Source organism: Zootoca vivipara, chromosome 1, assembly GCF_963506605.1.
Source record: "Zootoca vivipara chromosome 1, rZooViv1.1, whole genome shotgun sequence".
In the NCBI taxonomy this organism is placed as follows: domain Eukaryota; kingdom Metazoa; phylum Chordata; class Lepidosauria; order Squamata; family Lacertidae; genus Zootoca; species Zootoca vivipara.
Genome location: NC_083276.1, coordinates 46567217 through 46584764, shown reverse-complemented (window position 1 = coordinate 46584764; position 17548 = coordinate 46567217). Strand labels below are relative to the sequence as shown.

At 45.1% G+C, this 17548-nt stretch overlaps 1 protein-coding gene across 1 annotated transcript in view; it reads left to right on the top strand.

The window, feature by feature from the left end:
* Positions 1–5033: 5033 nt before the first annotated feature.
* Positions 5034–17548, top strand: part of PLEKHD1 (pleckstrin homology and coiled-coil domain containing D1) — a 33495-nt gene continuing 20980 nt past the window's right edge. Inside the window, exons 1-3 of the mRNA XM_060273841.1 lie at positions 5034–5680; positions 14976–15069; positions 16106–16195. Coding sequence (XP_060129824.1) covers positions 5532–5680; positions 14976–15069; positions 16106–16195 — 333 coding nt within the window. The 5' untranslated portion in view covers positions 5034–5531. The remainder of the gene's footprint in view (positions 5681–14975; positions 15070–16105; positions 16196–17548) is intronic.

The window sequence follows — 17548 nt, the reverse complement described above, 5'->3', positions numbered from 1 at the left end:
TGTAGCAGAAATGGAGGAGTGCCGGTGTGGTATAATGGTTAGAGTGTTGGACTACACCTGGGAGACCTGGGTTTGAATCCTCACTCACCCATGAAGCTCACTAGGTAGCCTTGGGCTAATCAGTGTCCCTCAGCCTAGCCAAGGTATCCCCAAACTGCGGTCCTTCAGATGTTTTGGCCTACAACTCCCATGATCCCTAGCTAACAGGACCAGTGGTCAGGGAAAGTGGGAATTGTAGTCCAAAACATCTGGAGGGCCGAAGTTTGGAGATGCCTGGCTTAGCCTACCACACAAGGTTGTTGAAAGGATAAAATACGGAGGGGGAAGAGCTGGAAGAGAAAGGGCAACCCATTTTGTTGAGAAATGCGTATAAAAATTATGTGATTTTTGTGTTAATTTTAAAAAATGCATATTAATGGGAGGATGGGGTGGGTTATAGAGAAAATGCATGCAAAAGTAAGAAAGTGGTTTATTTGTCCCTAGTTTCATGCAACCATTGGCTTAAGATGCTAACCCAGAGTAATGCTGGTTACTGCAAATAGAGGCCACAGTCCTAGACAGCAGTAGTGTTGTAGAGCACAGGAGCTGAGGAATGCTGAATGTTCGCTTTTATTTCAAACCTCTCTATGCAGCCCCTTCAGCCAGGGCCAGCCCACCCATGAGACAAAGTGAGGACTGGCTCAGGCGGCAGGATCCTCAGGAGCAGCAGATCCAAGGAATGCATCGCTTGCTGCTGCTGCTGCAGTGGCAATGGGAATTGTGCTGTGCTCCTTGGAGCGCAGATCTGTCTCCCAGAGGTGTAGGAGGGGGGGTGGACGGCCCCCGGTGTCATTGCTAAGGGGGGGGGCCTGCCCGCGACTCCCAAGCCTACCCCGAGCTGTTGATGGGGAGGGGGGTGTTTTAACAAGAAAATGTTCCACACCGGGTACCACCTGACCGTGCTACGCCTCTGCTGTCTCCCAGACCATTTATAGTGGTCTCTTGGCCAATAGGAGGCACTGCTGGTCTCCTCCCACCCTTGTTCCTGGTGTCGATCTTTATTCCCCCCCCCCCCAACTTCTTCCTGATGTAACTCTTCCCTGGCAGGGAAGTGTCGTTTTTGTGGCCTTCCTCGGGTGCCAAAATGCATTGGGCTGGCTGTGCCTTCAGCTCCCTATTTCAAGGACAATTTGCAATGAAGTTGCCCCGCGAGTTCTCATTGCCGTCACTGAAAAATGAGCAAGCCGCTTTCCCACTCAAAACCAAACGGGAAAGGAACTTTGGTTTTGAGTGAGCCAAAATGTATTGAGCAGGTAATATTTTTTTTTGTTCTTGTGTTGCCAGTCAAAACCTAAAGCCAATGAACTTCTCCTGGCATAAGATAAAATAAAATGTATCCTTTTAATGTTTTTCCTTTTAATTTTGACTGACCGATTGCATCTTAACACAGTTGTATTAATCTCCCCCGCACTTGGCTTCCTTGCCTGCAGTTAACTTTGCATCCACAAGGTGGAGTACATGGAAAAGAGAAGGTAGGAGTTGGGGGAGGTTTTGGTCTTGCCATTGCCACATTTGCAGAAGCAAATAAGGTGCATTGCAGGACCTTGGGATTTCTTTGCCATGAGACGTTTAAACTCATCCTTTCCCAACTGCAACGTTGAACATGGCCTTATCTGTCCATGCAACCCTACAGATGAGTTTAAAGAACATAGCTACCCTTATTCACATGCTAAGTAGACTACTGCTATATTTACTTTAGGACTGAAAATAGAGCCATTGCTCACCTTGCAGGGGGAATGTTTGGAGCTTCGGAACATTTTAAAGAGAGCCTGGCCCCAGTGGGCAACAAAGCAGACAAGAGACTACAATAAGACAATACCATTTTATTGAATTAAAATGCTGTGAATTTGCCCCACCAGCCAGCAAAAACATCCATTTTAGCACCACTTCCAAAATGTGTTCAGACTTGGGATGCCTCCAGGCCATCACGAGGCATCCAAACACCTGCCAGAACTTTAGGTTTGCTCTGTTCCCCTTGTGCAACAAATCTGCTTTTAGAAAGAATGAGACTTTTTGAAGTTGGGAAAGTGAAAGTGAAATGTATTTAAAAGTCTGGGACGCACATCTGAGAAGCAAATCAGGGTAACTTCTCTATAAAGAGCAGAGGTAACTTAGCCTCCACATACGCTTTGTGCAAGCAAATCAGGCTGCTTGTTCAACAAACAAGTCATCTGGAGGGAGCCCTGAGACTTTAGTAGGTTGGGGTGGTGGTTGCTGAAGTACAAAGAGGAGCCACTGAGGGTCTGTATTCATGCCCTTTCATACTGGTAATACATTGTATTTATTATGATATTTCTATACCACTTTATTCATATCTCTAAGCAGCGTAGATAAAAAAAATCCACTGAAAATTAATTGGCAAGGGATGCATTAATCTGTCAATTTCAGTTTCTCTCAGTTTTCCCAATCTTAAATTCTAGTTCTACACATTTTCACAGCAATCTGTGGTTTTCTTTTTTTAAAACAAACTCGAGAATGCACCAGGCTTTTAGTGTAAAGTTCTTGATAAGCAAATTTTTGTATGCAGTTTCGATGAATATACACCAATTTTTCCAAGTGATTCCCCCCAATATGCATTTTTGACTGGCATTTTCCCTAATAAACGCATCTGTATGCACACTTTCCTTTAGTAAATGTATTGGAGGAGGGCATGTTTTTAAAAATATATGTATTCAGTTCATATATTGGTTTGAGTAATGCAAATTGGGTCATTTCTCTTTGTGATGCAAACAAAAACAAATCCCTTTCCCATACTGGACGTATCTTAGAGATCCAAATGGGTCCGGTAGAAAGAGTGGTGTCTCTCTAAGCGAAGCTGAGCCTAATGTATTTTAAATTATGCTCCATTATAGTTGGACCCAAGTATGACAGTACAGCGTACTTGGCACAATGCCTAATCTTGTTCTGCCCATGTTTAACAGCATGGTTTTTTGTTCCATGGTAGGCAAGGATATGCCACATTAATCGTAATAACTTTGGTTCTGCCCGGAAGGCTTGAGTCAGGCCTTCCATTTATAACCCGAAGGAAGGCTTCACATTAACCTTCAAGCTTGTTAGCAAGCATGGCAAGGCTGGACACCTGCAGGGTTCTGACTTTTATGGCTTTTTTGTTGAATAACCTTCCTGGCTTTTGAATGTAGCTTTGCTGTTTCCCCACCTCTTTCATTTCAGGCTCTTAAAATTTAACAGGGCTGTGGGCTAAGCAAGAGTCATCAGAGTTTCTATTACCCAAGTAGGGCCAGCTGAGTAGTGCTTTATTCTCGCCCACTTGGAAGACCTGAGCTCCTGGGGATTGATTCGGATGCATAAGTCTGTAGCTACAGTACAGCTCACAATGTGGGTGGGTTGCGTGTTTGAGGATTAAAAAGAAAAGAACCAAGCGATAAAACAGTACAGATTTTTCAGGCCAGTTTAACCTCCACAGGCTAAGTATATCAAGGTTTTGCACATCTTTGGACCCGGCCATTATGGCCAGTTATTGCCTAGTCTCAAAACTTCCATTCTTGGGCAAGGTGATTGAGCGGGTGGTCGCTGAACAACTCCAGTCATGTTTTGAGGATGTGGACCATTTGGATCTCTTCCAGTCAGGATTCAGGCCCCATCATAGAACTGAAACTGTATTAGTCGCGCTTGTTGATGATCTCTGGCAGGCTAGGGACAGAGGTGAAAGCTGTTTCCTAGTTCTGCCGGATCTCTCAGTGGCCTTTGATGCCATCAACCATGACATCCTTCTGGACCATCTAGAGGAACTGAGCACTGTTATACAGTGGATCCTTCCTCCTGGGCCGTGTCCAGAAAGTGGTGTTGGGGGTGAATGTTTGGGACCCCTGATCACTCACTTGTGGAGTACCTTAGGGCTCTGTTCTCTCCCAAAAAAACCTACTACCCACAAACCTATGGTCTGTCTACTTTTTCATTGTCTTACAGGAGGCTGAAATGGTTTTGTGTCCAGAACAGCAGACCTGGTTCACACATACATGTTCACTACTGCATCACAAAATTTGGCAAAGTGCAAATTTTAGCTGTGCTTTGGTTTAACTTTGGGGGCAGGGAGCGTGGATTTGCTCAAATCAGCTTTAATTGCAAACTGAATTGAATTTCTCCCACAACCCTGGTTTCTTTACACACACACACACACACACACACACACACACACCCCTCCTTCTCTTCATCCACCCTCACTCCAGGCAAGCAAGCAAGATGATCAAGGTTCAAGGGCAAATTCCAGACAGGCAAATACATTTGAAGCGGTGCGGAGCAGGGCCAATGAGGGGTGTGACCTGAGAGAGTCCTGGGGGCCAGATGGAGAGGCCTGGAGGGCCACATTCAGCACACAACCTGAGGTTCCCTACCCCTGATGCCTGCCAATGTCTGAAATCATACTCAGGCGTGTGAGGGAAGGCAGGCTCAGAGCTGGCTCTCAAGCCAGCAAAGCAACAACGTAGAATCAGATACTTGGATGTGAACAAGATATAATACCTTGCCTTTCTCTCTCTCTCTCTCTGCACGATGATGGTTACATGACTTCCCGGGATTGCTAAAGGGGAGCATAAATGACTTTCCACTCTTCCACACAATTCATCAATGGCATGTTTAGTGAAGGAATCTTGATATTAGACTGAACAAAGTCAAAAACAGCACTAGGGGAACATGAGGCTTTTATACCCTTTCAACAGCTCCAGACAATCTTTACCATTCCCCATATAATCAATGCCCCATCACCGGACAGAACAACTGCCAAAGCGGGAAGCATATTCTTTCCTGTTTCCCCCTCCTTCTGAATGATGGGAACTTCTGGGAAGCTTTTATAGGGTACATTTTTTCCTCTGCAGTTAAGAGCACTAGAGGGTTAATAGTTTTTTGGTTTTTTTTAAATAAAAATTAACTAATAGTCTGCTTATGCAGTTAAATGATTGAACAGGCACTACAGGGGCACAAGCCTGGCTTATGTTTAGGGATGTTGTTGTCCAGCAGGATTTGCAGGGCACCTGTGTATACCTTTGTATACATAGGGAGAAATAAATCCACTCGGCCTGTGTCTACAGGACAGAAGCAGATGCATGCTAAGTATTAGCGTGCGCCAGCCTCTGCTGCAGTGGGCATTTTGCCACCGTCTCATGCACATTCAGAGTTTGGCCTGCCGTGCGATGCTTGGAGTGTTCATTCTGCCTCGCTTGTTTTCAGATGGAATGTTGACTCACTCCATCTCTCCGGCACATTGGGAAGTGGGCACCTGGCACAAGGAAGCTCTCATCATCATTGCATCAGGGAGACAGGTATTGACTGAGCACTGAGCAGTCCAGATATTGATTCAAAGCATAGCCTCAGTCTCTCTGGTCTCTCTCTCTCTTTCTCTCTCTCTCTCTGTGTGTGTGTTTCTCCCACCGGGGCGGCTGGTTACGTCCTTCTGGTTCGTTGCATTTAATCGGATTCCCTGAGCTGCAGAGCAGAGGCAGAGAACCAGATCAAAAATCCATCTCCCTCCCTCGACAATGTTCACTTCAAAATCCAACACGGTGTCTCCTTCGCCATCGATGGAACCTGCCGATTCAGATGCCTTGGATATCAGCACCAAAGTGCAGCTGTACGGAGTGCTCTGGAAGAGACCCTTCGGGCGACCCTCAGCCAAGTGGTCCAGGAGGTAAGCGTTTGGAAAGAGCTGCCGTTGCAATGAAAAGGGGAGATGGCAGGTGGGGTGGGGTGGACAATAGAGTTTGTGCTAGAGGGGGGAGAGCCAGAAAATCGAGGGAAGTCCCTGGGCGGCACTCAAGCCAGCCAGGCATGAAAAACTGTCCCATGATCATGCAGATGGGTTCAAGAGTTGAGGGGAGAGCTCAGCAAGAATGCTAAGGTTGTGTTTGACACAGTGTTGTAAGAGATCAGCTACAACTTCATAGCATCTGTACTAGGCTAGCAGGTATGTGTAGTGGCATTTGCCCTCCTTGGAGACTGGCATGGTGTCTCTGTCTGCTGCCCTCTGTGCCCCAGGGAAGGGAAATTGGAGCTAGCATTGGGATAGGGATAGCATTGGCCTTTTGAAGTCCACAGAACACTTGGGTTGGGGAGGGGCAGGCATTTTTTAGTGGCGTGTGGTGCTGCCTTCAGTAGGGATTTGGGGGGAACAAACACAGTTGATCAGGAGTTGTGCCAGGAACTGAAGTAGCTGCTCTCCTCCCTTTTGGCTGAATGATGTGTGAACTGAATCCCAGAATTCTTTTCTGGGTTAACTGGTTGCATGACCTGAAGGCAGGGCATAGGGCAAGCATGGCAGGGAGGAGTTGTGTTGTGAGTGATGTCGCAGGTACTATCCAATAGGGGTCTGTGACTTTCAGCCATGTCGCATTTGCTCTCACAATTGCCACGCTAGCTGGGGAAGGTTGTGGTTTGAACTGAGAATGTGAGATGTCTCCATAACACAGACACTTTTCCTTTACAAAAAAAAAGACACCTGAATGTCTACAAAAAGTGGAGGGGGTTGTGTAGGCGTTTTGCCTGTTTTGGATGGGACCTGAGTATCACTGCTTCTGTGAAATGAGTATTTTGAGACACCCATGACAATTTCTTAGGATACCAAATGTGCCCCTGGACCTAGTGATATCGTGGACCCCCATCTTAGGCCCAGGTGGAACTTGCTCCTGAGTAAATGGGGAGTAGAAGTGCTGCGGGGACTTAGTGATGAATTATGAGTCATGTGGAACCGGTCCTGCTTCTACCTGATGGATAATTCTGGATAAGGGATTTGACTACAAATACTCATACATAATTGAAGAAATTGTGTCACCATCATCAGTAAAGTACCTTTATGAGGAAAAGACTACTCTCAACGACTTTTTTTAAAAATCTTCCTGTCGTCTTTCCTTTTGTTTCATAAGTTCAGCATGACACAAGTTTTGTTAATCTGTTACGAGAAGAAAATGACAGCCAAGGTATTTTGTGTTTACAAGCAAGTCCTATTTAAAATTGCAGAGTCATGGTGTTTCTGAAAGGAGCCAAGGACTGGTGGTTTATTCCCTCTGAGAGAGAACACTGAAGGGCAAAAGATTCCTTCACAGTTGGCAGAAAGTTCTCTCCGATGCTCATTTCCTCCGAACTAAATTGCTTACATGCAACTCCGGCCTCAGAGCGTAATTATTAATTCAGCAGTTTTATTGCTGGAAGTGGTCACTTTTAGCAGGTAGCGTTACTCAAATACGTATATGCATCTAAGCTGCAAGAATCAGGGGGTGCTAGTTGTAGGGCTGGCATGGGGAACTTGTAGGTCTTTCCCAGAAATACAAGGGTCTTTCCTAGATCTATCTTAAGATGTCAGGAATGAAACAGGAGATTTCTTGCTTGCCCAAGCATGTGCTCCAAATTTGGAATTGGCGGCGGCGGGGGAGTAACTTCCTCTTGTAATGAAGGAACAACCACAGGAACCTGTCTTGTTCATCTAACCTAACATTGCCTACTCTGACTGGCAGCAGCTCTCCGGACTTTCAGGCAGGGGTTTCCCCGAGTCCTACCTGAGGATGCTGAACAACAGATTTTCCCCATTCTAAAACCTTCCCCAAAGTTCCTTTCTGACATACAGCCTCCCACCCCACCCCTAGTTTGGTTAACAGGCCTTTTCGCTGTTTTGATCTAACCCTGTGGCTACTTTTGGATAAAAAGCAAAAACACCAGGAGCTTCAGGGACATACCGGTATCTCCAGCATCACATGACTGCTCCAGCCCTGAGTCATCATTATTTGTCACAGACTCACAGAATTTTAGAGTTGTAAGGGACCCTGAGGGTCATCTACACTCCAACCCAACCCCCTGCAATGCAGGAATTACAACTTAAGCATCCATGACAGATTGGCATCCAACCTCTGCTTAAAAACCTCCAGTGAAAGAGAGCTCACAACCTCTCAAGGGAGTCCGTTCCACTGTCCAAACGTGTCCAGGGCCACTAAGATGAGCTTCAGACCTCATCAGAGAAATTAAGATGAGTGTTTCATATCCCAACCCAATACTCAGCAGCCACAATACTGGACCACCTCCTAGCAAGGAAGGGAAGCCGTCTTCTGCTCATAGTGCAGCTGGTGGAAAGGGAAGGACAGGTTAGGTTAATCCAAGGGAACGCAACAAGGGGCTCTTTCTGCTAACATAGCTGGTCTCTCTGTTGCATGTGTGACCCCACCATCCTCTGCTGTACTTTCCTTATAAATCCCTACCACCACCCTGAATTAAGGCTTCAATGGCAAGAGAAGTTGGCACTGAAGAAGAATCTACCCAGGATCATCTACATGCATCCTCTGTTTGAACAGGACCACCAGAGAAGAGTCCTTCTCCTTTGAAGGCATCCTTTGTTTGCAATGCTGTGTGTTCCAAGCCCGGTTTAGAGATAAAGACCAGAACAGAATGCCCGCCTAGATAGGCTTTCGGTCTGATACAGTGGGTGGTATTTGGGAAATACATACTGCTCTTAGGAATGGGCAGCACAGTTGTGCCAAAAATTTCACCAGCATTTCTTGTGACCATTCTTCATCGATATTTAATTGGGAATTTATTGATGAAGAATGGTCACAAGAAATGCTGGTGAAATTTTTGGCACAACTGTGCTGCCCATTCCTAAGAGCAGTATGTATTTGAATAGAACTTAACCATGGTACATAAATATAGGGAATAACTCTGTCATTTAGAAGCCTCGTGACAATAATGGTATGGTGTTTGTAAACTTTGCTGCCTTAAATGTGCATTCTGTAGTTGACCTCCTTTGTAAAGTTTTATTTTGAAATCTTTAAGATAACATTTTAGTTTCCTGCTTCCTGTTGCTTTGAACGTATACTTTATATTTGACTTTCTTGCATGCACACAAAAGCTTATACCTATGACAAACTTAGTTGGTCTCTAAGGTGCTACTGGAAGGAATTTTTTTGTTTTTTGTTTCAGTTGGGATTGTTTTATTTGATGTAGGTTTATATTTCTTAAAAATATAAAGCAGTATAGAAATAATAATAATAATAATAATAATAATAATAATAATAATAATAATAATAATATAGGGGAAGCAAGTTTTTAAAAAGCTCCTCATTGTTTGACCTGCCCAGGAACATTTTTGGACCCATCTGTGACCCTCACTTTGAGAAGCACAGCACCATACTAAGGTTCCAAAGCCATATAAGAGTCATGATTAATCAGGGGAAATATCTGGACAAACTTTAGTTAACAATTCAGGATGGTCAAACAGAAAACTGCAATTAACAAACAGGGACACAGCACGAACCTTATCCTCTCCTCCACACCAAATGTATATTGCCTGACCTATTTAAATGGCTTTGGAAATCACCCTGACTTCGGTTGATGGGAGTTGTAGTCCAGCACATCTGGAGGGTAGCCGGTTGGGGAAGCCTGTCTTAGCCTTCCAGGCGGCACATGCATCTGACTGAGCAGTTTCAAAACTGAACCGCCCTGGAGGCTGCCTTGTTCCACTTTTACTGGAATATCCCCAGAGGAGGAAAGATCACCCCAACATCAATTAGTTGCTATACTTAGTTCCTGGAGCTATTCCAGAAAAGCATTGTGGGCTCCAAGACCCAACAACGATGTTATAATCTGCGGGGAATACTTAACACAGCCCTTTTATGTTTTCAAAACGTGCTTATGAATATTACCTAACTAATCTCATTGACTGTGTGCATTAGGAACAAAACATTTATGGATGGGAAACAGGCTTTTGTGGAGTTGATCCCACAATCTGGCTCCTTTTTCTTTCTTTCACATAAGGCAGTCTCAGTCATGCCAGGTATGTGAACAGGAAAAAAAAAACATACTGTGTGATTCAGCAGTTTGTGAAGGTAGTTCTCTGGAAAGAACACATGAGGCAGAATCAGTGCCTGGATGTGATAATGGACTGAATGTCAGTAAAAACAACAACAACACACACACCTGAGAATCCAGAAAAGCTGGAGATAGCGTTATTAACTGGTTCACCTGTCCAGGTGTGTGGAGTTCAACCTGTTCTGAAGGGGGTTACGCATTCCCTAAAGCAGGAGTGTGGAGCCTTCCACCTACCCTGTTTCCCCTGTTTTAAGACGTAGTCATAAAATAAGCCATAGCAGGATTTTCAAGCATTCGAGGAATATAAGCCATACCCCGAAAATAAGACATAGTGATAGGCGCAGCAGCAATGCCAGCCGCGGCAGGAAGAGGAGGAGGGGAAAAATAAGGCATCCCCTGAAAATAAGCCATGGTGGGTATTTTTGAGGAAAAATAAATATAAGACGGTGTCTTATTTTTGGAGAAACACTCCTGAACATTATGTCCTCCAGCTAGAATTAGCAACACTGTGACAGTGGGAGCTTATACAATTGTCACCTGAACCCTCAGATTTCTTTTGACATCATTAATGTGATGTCTATTTTAGTTGTTGTTTTTAAAAAGGAAGCTTCATCAATTTCTGGATATCTTCTGTACTGAATCCTCTAAAAGCCAGCAGACACAACACTTATCTCCAGCTGTAGCGCTAACCTCCACAACACTTAAGTTCAGAGAATAGAGATTCCCTCAGCTGATTTTTCCTCTCAAAGAGGGCTTAGTTCCAGGATTGGTGCTGTGAGGTGCTTTTTGCTGTCCTGCACCTGATGTCAGGCAATTGGCATTGGGATAAGGAGAAGTATTGGCATAAAGCGTAAGGGTAAATGTGTCTGTACTTTTATGGATACCTCCCATGTCTAATTTAGGAGGTTGGGCTCAAGCAGGATGGAAGACTAGAATGGGAAAGCAATTCCACACAAGTGCCCTTTGAATGACCACATCTGATTTCTGCACTTTAAGTCTTCTCTGGTATTGTCTTTAAACTTCATGGAATCCATTTTATTATACCTTTTAAAAATGAAGAGTTTATATTTTTTCAGGGAGTAAAAGTGGGATGCTAAAGAACATAATTTATTGTGATGTGCGTTCTAGTGGGGGGGGGAGGTGTCCCACCACGGTCACAGTCGAACAGACTTGTCAGGCTCTTCTAGTGCAGCAAAATAAACAAGTCTGCACAGCATGGGCAGCGGTCCTTTATCCTGCCATCTTTCACTCATGGAAAAGCCACCATCCACCTCCAGCCTTCAGTTCTTCACTAAGAAAACAAGTGTCACGGTCCGGTCGGCGGGCGGTTGAAGCCCTGGCTGAGGAAGTCAGGACCAGAGGCAAGATAGTGGTGTAGAAGCAGGAACAGGTGCAGGGCTGGGGGTCAAGGAGCAAGGCGTCGGCAAGGCGAAGGTCCAAGGGTCGAGGATCAAGGCATCAGCAAGGCGAGGGTCCAAGGAGCAAGGCGTCGGCAAGGCAAGGGTCCAAGGAGCAAGGATCAAGAGGCCAGAATGCAACCAGGCAGGGATAGCGTTGCTGTGGTAAAGAGCTGAAGGGAAATGCTGGGCTTTTATCCCTCCCAGCTCCTGCCACCAGGTGCAGTGAGGTATCAAGTGGCCTCACTTGAGTGGCCACTCCTTGCTTCTCCAGCACAAGCTGAGGCCTCACCTGGGTGGCCACTCCTTGCTTCTCCAGCACAAGCTGAGGCAGGCCCCAGTCCTGCAAAGCACTACAGGCCCCAGAGCCTGACTCCTGCCCATACTCCTGACAACAAGGTCTTCTGGAACAGCGTTTCTCAACCACTGTTCCGCGGCACACCAGTGTGCCGCGAGACGCTGGCTGGTGTGCCGCGACGTGCGGCAATGAGAAGGGCGATTTTGCAGCTGCAAACTCCACCTCCCTGGGCGTCCTATTTCTTCGCCCCTTCTAGTTTCCACAGACCAATCAGCTTTCATTATTTCCATTTTCCCCATGCCTCACGTGACAGGATCATCCCAGAATCCTTTAGCCAAGATGGCAGCCCCCAGCAGCTAATAGTGCCACACCTGTCTCTCTTTTTTGGAAAATCGAGCGGACTTCAAGTAGCTACTTTTAAAATATTCAATCTCCATCATTCAAAAGGTAGTTTGTTGCTAATTCACGGAGGCATGAAGACCAAATCGTCCTCTCACAAGTCCGAGAACACGCACAGGGCAAGATACGGGACGGCGGGGTCGGGTGGGGTGGATCAGAAACCCGGATCTTTTAAGAACTCGGCAGCGCTGACCCGCCGGAAAGCAATATTTGGCAAGTGTTTCTTACAGTCATAATTATAATATAGGGCGGCACAGAGTTAATTTTTTAAACTTTTTTAATGGTGGTGTGCCTTGTGATTTTTTTCATGGAACAAGTGTGCCGTGGCCCAAAAAAGGTTGAGAAACACTGTTCTGGAAGACCAAATGCCAAGAAATCTTTAAGACTAGAAAGCCCAGAATGTGGCCACAAATGAAGCAACTTTGCTCACTTGACGGAATGGAAGTAAAAAATGATTCTCCCTCCTCCTTCACCATCACCACATGCCCTGCTAAGTGGGTTCAAATATTGACAGTGACAAGAAAAAGGCAACTGGCTCCTAATGAAGTTGGTGATAACAGATGTTGGTGCAGTGGCTGTGGTGTCAGACTAGGACCTGGGAGACCAGAGTTTGAATCCCTGCTTGGCCCTTGGCGCTGTGATCTAAACTACTGAGCCTCTTGGGCTTACCGATCAGAAGGTTGGCCGTTCAAATCCCTGTGATGGGATGAGCTCCCATTGCTCTGTCCCAGCGGAAGCACACCAGTGCAAGTAGATAAATAGGTACTGCTGCGGTGGGAAGGTAAATGGTGTTTCCTTGCGCTCTGGTTTCCATCACGGTGTTCTGTTGCACCAGAAGTGGTTTAGTCATGCTGGCCACATGACCCAGAATGCTAGCTGTCGACAAACGCTGGCTCCCTTGGCCTGAAAGCAAGATGAGCATCACACTCCATAGTCACCTTTGACTGGACTTGAGCGTCCAGGGGTCCTTTACCTTTTTTACCTCACCAATTTGTTGTGAGGGTAATATGGAGAGGGTGACCTTGAGTTTCTTGGATGAAAGGTGGGAGTCATTACATACCTCTAGGCACCAGGCATTTTTCTTCTCCCAGGCCTTTGGTTGATTAAACAATCTGTGGCCTTTTAAACTGTGTGAGTGGTTATTATTCTTGCTTGATATCATGTTATGTATTTTTGTGTTTTTATATTGTAAACTGCCCTGTGATCTTTGGATGAAGAGTGGTATAGAAACGAATGAATGACTATAACTAAACTAAATATTAAAGAATCCCTAGGCCAGGCATCCCCAAACTGCGGCCCTCCAGATGTTTTGGCCTCCAACTCCCATGATCCCTAGCTAACAGGACCGGTGGTCAGGGATGATGGGAATTGTAGTCCAAAACATCTGGAGGGCCGAAGTTTGGGGATGCCTGCCCTAGACTAACACTTTGCATTTGAGATGGGGATGCAGAGATTTGCATTTAGCCATGCCATTGTTGACGGAAGTGCTTCTGGAGTGATTTACTGAGGAACTGGAGAAAACACCTATCCAAGCAGGAGCTTCTGGGGATGATGAATCAAGAGGCCCTTATTCTGCTTAGACAGAAAGTGCCTTTCCTTTGCCAAGGCTGAGAATTGGAATTGCTCTGAAATATATTAGCTATTAAGGGCAAACCTATCATCTAAAGAAATATTGGGAGCTGCAAACCTCTCAAGCTCCTTTTGTCACTTTGAGAACATTCAAAACAAATCTCCGGCCTGGATAATTACATTTCACTTTAGGCTTCAAATCCCTAGACAATGTCAGTGTGTTCTATATTCAGGTTTTTTCATACTCCTAGTGTTGCTTTGCTTCTTTCACACATAGGAGCAAACATGGGGGAACATTGTATCATTCCAGTATTTGGCCTCCTGAGATTCTTAAGCCCTCCAGACTGCAGAGCTAAAACTTAAATGTACAGATAATAGTGACATAGAACACTCTCACTGCTGGGGTGGCTTACAGTCGCAAGGGAGTATCCTTCAACCCATTAGAGACTGAATTTGTAGTCATCTCTTTCGATCTAACTCCTTTGCTGCTGGGTTTGCTAGTGAAACCCCCCCACAAACATAGCCATCACCCACTGGCATGCAGTCAGTGGACCCTTAGGGGGACTAGACTAGTCCCCTACATGTTACCCTGGTGCCTATTTCCCAAAGCCTGGGAAGCTTCTGCCCGGCTTGGAGAGGGAGGCTGGATGTTCATGCACATGTGATGACCATAGCTGCCAAGTTATCCCTTTTTTACAGGGATTTTCCCTTATGCTGAATAGGCTTCCTCGCGATAAAAGTGAAAACTTGGCAGCTATGGTGATGACCCCTCCCCAAAATAGCCCACGCACACCACTGCCACCATCCAAGGGCGAAAAATAACCACATTCAATGATTCATCCAAATCCACCCCCACTTTATAACCCAATGTGTAACTGTTTTCAGGTAGTATCTCTTGTTCTTCATGAAGGTGTGTGTGTAGGTGTGTGTGTATATATGTGTGTAAAACAACACAGTTGAACTACTAGCAATAAAAGGGCTTCTCAAATTATCTTCTAACTTGCTGACTCACAATGTAGCAATTTCTAACGATGGATACAATTATTTTGAATTGTTATTTTGGCTGATTATGCCAAAATCTGCTTCTGTCTGCCACCATTTTATGCCTGGCTCTGCCCCTGTGCCACCATTTTGTGACTAGTGGGCCTCAGTCATTTTCAGCCATCTCAGGTGAGTCCTGAGGGTAGAAAATTTGAAAACCTCTACTGTATTCTAAACCTTTCAGGTCTGATAGTGTCAGGTCAGCCTACTGGTTGGAAGCACAGAGCTGTAAGGGCAGCTACAATACTAGCCGATCAGCACGTCATTGGAAGGAGAGAGTGTGGTGCCCATTGATAGGGGTCAAACACAAGGTTTGGTCATGTTAGCACTTTCCACAGAATCACGATACAGTCCACCTACAGTATTGTCATCCCTACAAAATTATTGGGGAGTTAAGTGTTTCTAGTATTTCTGTCTTCCTTTCTTTTCAGGTTCTTTATCATCAAGGAGAGTTTCCTGCTTTACTATGCTGAGAATGAAAAGAAGAACTTTGAAAACAATCGCTACTTTAATATCCACCCTAAAGTAAGCAGCATCTGCAAATGCGCTCCTCATAGACACCGGGAGCTAGACTCTTGGGTATCTTCTTCATAGAAGATATCCCTGGAAGAACCTAGGTTATTTAATGCTAACTGGGCATTAAAAACATGAATGTGTATATTTATGATTCTTGTCCCTTTTAAATATGAATGAATGGGTACCCAATCATTTCCACTGTGGGCACTTGAGTTTTGCCTAACTCAGGGGTCAACCAGTGGCACTATGGGAGATCTCAATGATTAAGCTTGGATATGAGGATTCAAGTGGACACATAGGTACTCTGGACCTTAGTTGTTCAGGGCTTTGTAAATTAATACATGCACATTCTATAGTTCATGTACAGTTTCTCATAATGCACCAGGCTGTGTACACACTATACCTTTAAAGAACCATCAATGCACATTTCCTCTCTCAAAGAATTCTGGGCACTGTAGTTTTTAAAGGGTTGCTGGGAATTCTAATTCTCTGTCCCGTAAACTACATTGCCCAAAATTCTTTGAGGGTAAGAATGTGCTTTAAAGATATAACAGTCTAAGATAGATCCATATTATTATGACCGCCACTGCAGAGGGGCCGCAGCTGAAAAAGAGTGATGTCGTCCGTGGCTGAGGGGAGATCTAAACAGGGGATTTTATGGTTTTTCTCTAATCTCACCAAAGGATGAGCTAGAAACCACCATGATAGATACCCATTGACCCTAACTCATTTTAAGCTGTTGTTGTTGTTGTTGTTGTTGTTGTTGTTGTTGTTGTTGTTTAGTCGTTTAGTATTGTCCGACTCTTCATGACCCCATGGACCATAGCACGCCAGGCACTCCTGTCTTCCACTGCCTCCCGCAGTTTGGTCAAACTCATGTTCGTGGCTTCAAGAACACTGTCCAACCATCTTGTCCTCTGTCGTCCCCTTCTCCTAGTGCCCTCAATCTTTCACAACATCAGGGTCTTTTCCAGGGAGTCTTTTTAAGCTGCAATTCAGTAGGGAGTCACACAAACTAGCCTAAATCTTTGGTGTGTCTCCGCAGGGTGTCATACCTCTGGGCGGCTGCATCGTTGAAGCCAAAGAAGAGCCAAACATGCCTTATGCAATGAAAATCTCCCACGAGGACTTCCACGTAAAGACCATTTCTTTTTCCTCCTCAGTTTACACTATTTTTTCAAGCTGTTGCAAGCTGCCAATTAAGGAATAAGCTGAGTGTGCTGACAGATGGGAAGTGAATGTGATTGAAACTGCCGCATGCAGAAAGCTGCCTTATACCGAGTCAGATCATTGGTCTATCTAGCTCAGTATTGCCTGCACTGATTGGCAGTGACACTCTTGGATTTCAGACAGGGGTCCTAGGGACTGAACCTGAGACCTTCCGCATGAGGATCAGATGCTCTACCACTGAACTACAGCCCTTTATGTACGCTGCATATTTCTTATAAGGAATGGAATGACCCAGTTTTGTTTTCTGTAACTGTCTGCAGCTTTTGACATAAGGTGCTGTGGTGTCAGAAGTAAGGCTATTTCTAGACAATTAAACTGGTTAAATCATGGGTTACCAGCCTTTCTGGGCTTGTGGCCACCTTTGCAAATTGGAGAAACTGTTGTAGACACCACAACCTGCTATATTGACTACAACATAGTTGAGCAAAAGATCCCTGCTTTGCAGGGGGTTGGACTAGATGATTCTCCCTTCCAACTCTGCAGTTCTGTGATTCTATGAACAAAGCACCACTTTCAAGCCTTATTCTAGGAGAAGAGGTCCCAGGGAAGGCCTCTGTGGGCACATGTGCACCCACAGACTGCACAGTGGTGATCCCTGGGATTAATAGTTATTCTCTCTCCCCAGGGACCTCTGAGAATAGTTTGTGAGGGTGACTGGATATCCCTGATCTAACTACAATTCCCAAGACTGAGAAAACGATGCAAGTTACTTAGGAACATGCCTTATACCTGGTCAGACCATCTAGTTCAGCTTTACCTACAACGACTGGCAGTGAAGAAACTCCAGGGTTTCAGAGGGGGGTCTTTTCCCAGCTTTACCTGCATTACCTCCAACATTTCTCCGATGAAAATACATCAGAGAAATACAACCCACATTTCTTACTGGGCTGCCCCAGCCACTCTGGGCAGCTTCCAACATATATAATAACAGAACAAAACAAAACAAAACACATTAAACATTAAAAAAAACCCTTCCCTATACACAATTGCCTTCAGATGGATCAGGGGTTGGATAACTCCATACCCTCCAACATTTCTCCAATGAAAATAGGGACATTCTAAAAAAAAGTGGGACATTCCGGGAGTAAATCAGAAACCGGGACGGCTTCTCTAAATCAGGGATGTCCCTGGAAAATAGGGACATTTGGAGGGTCTGTACCTGGAGATGCTGCTGTTTGAATTTGGGATTTTCTGCATGCAAATCTGATGCTCCACCACTGAGCAACAGGCCTTCTTCCCCTGTTAAATTAGCATAAAA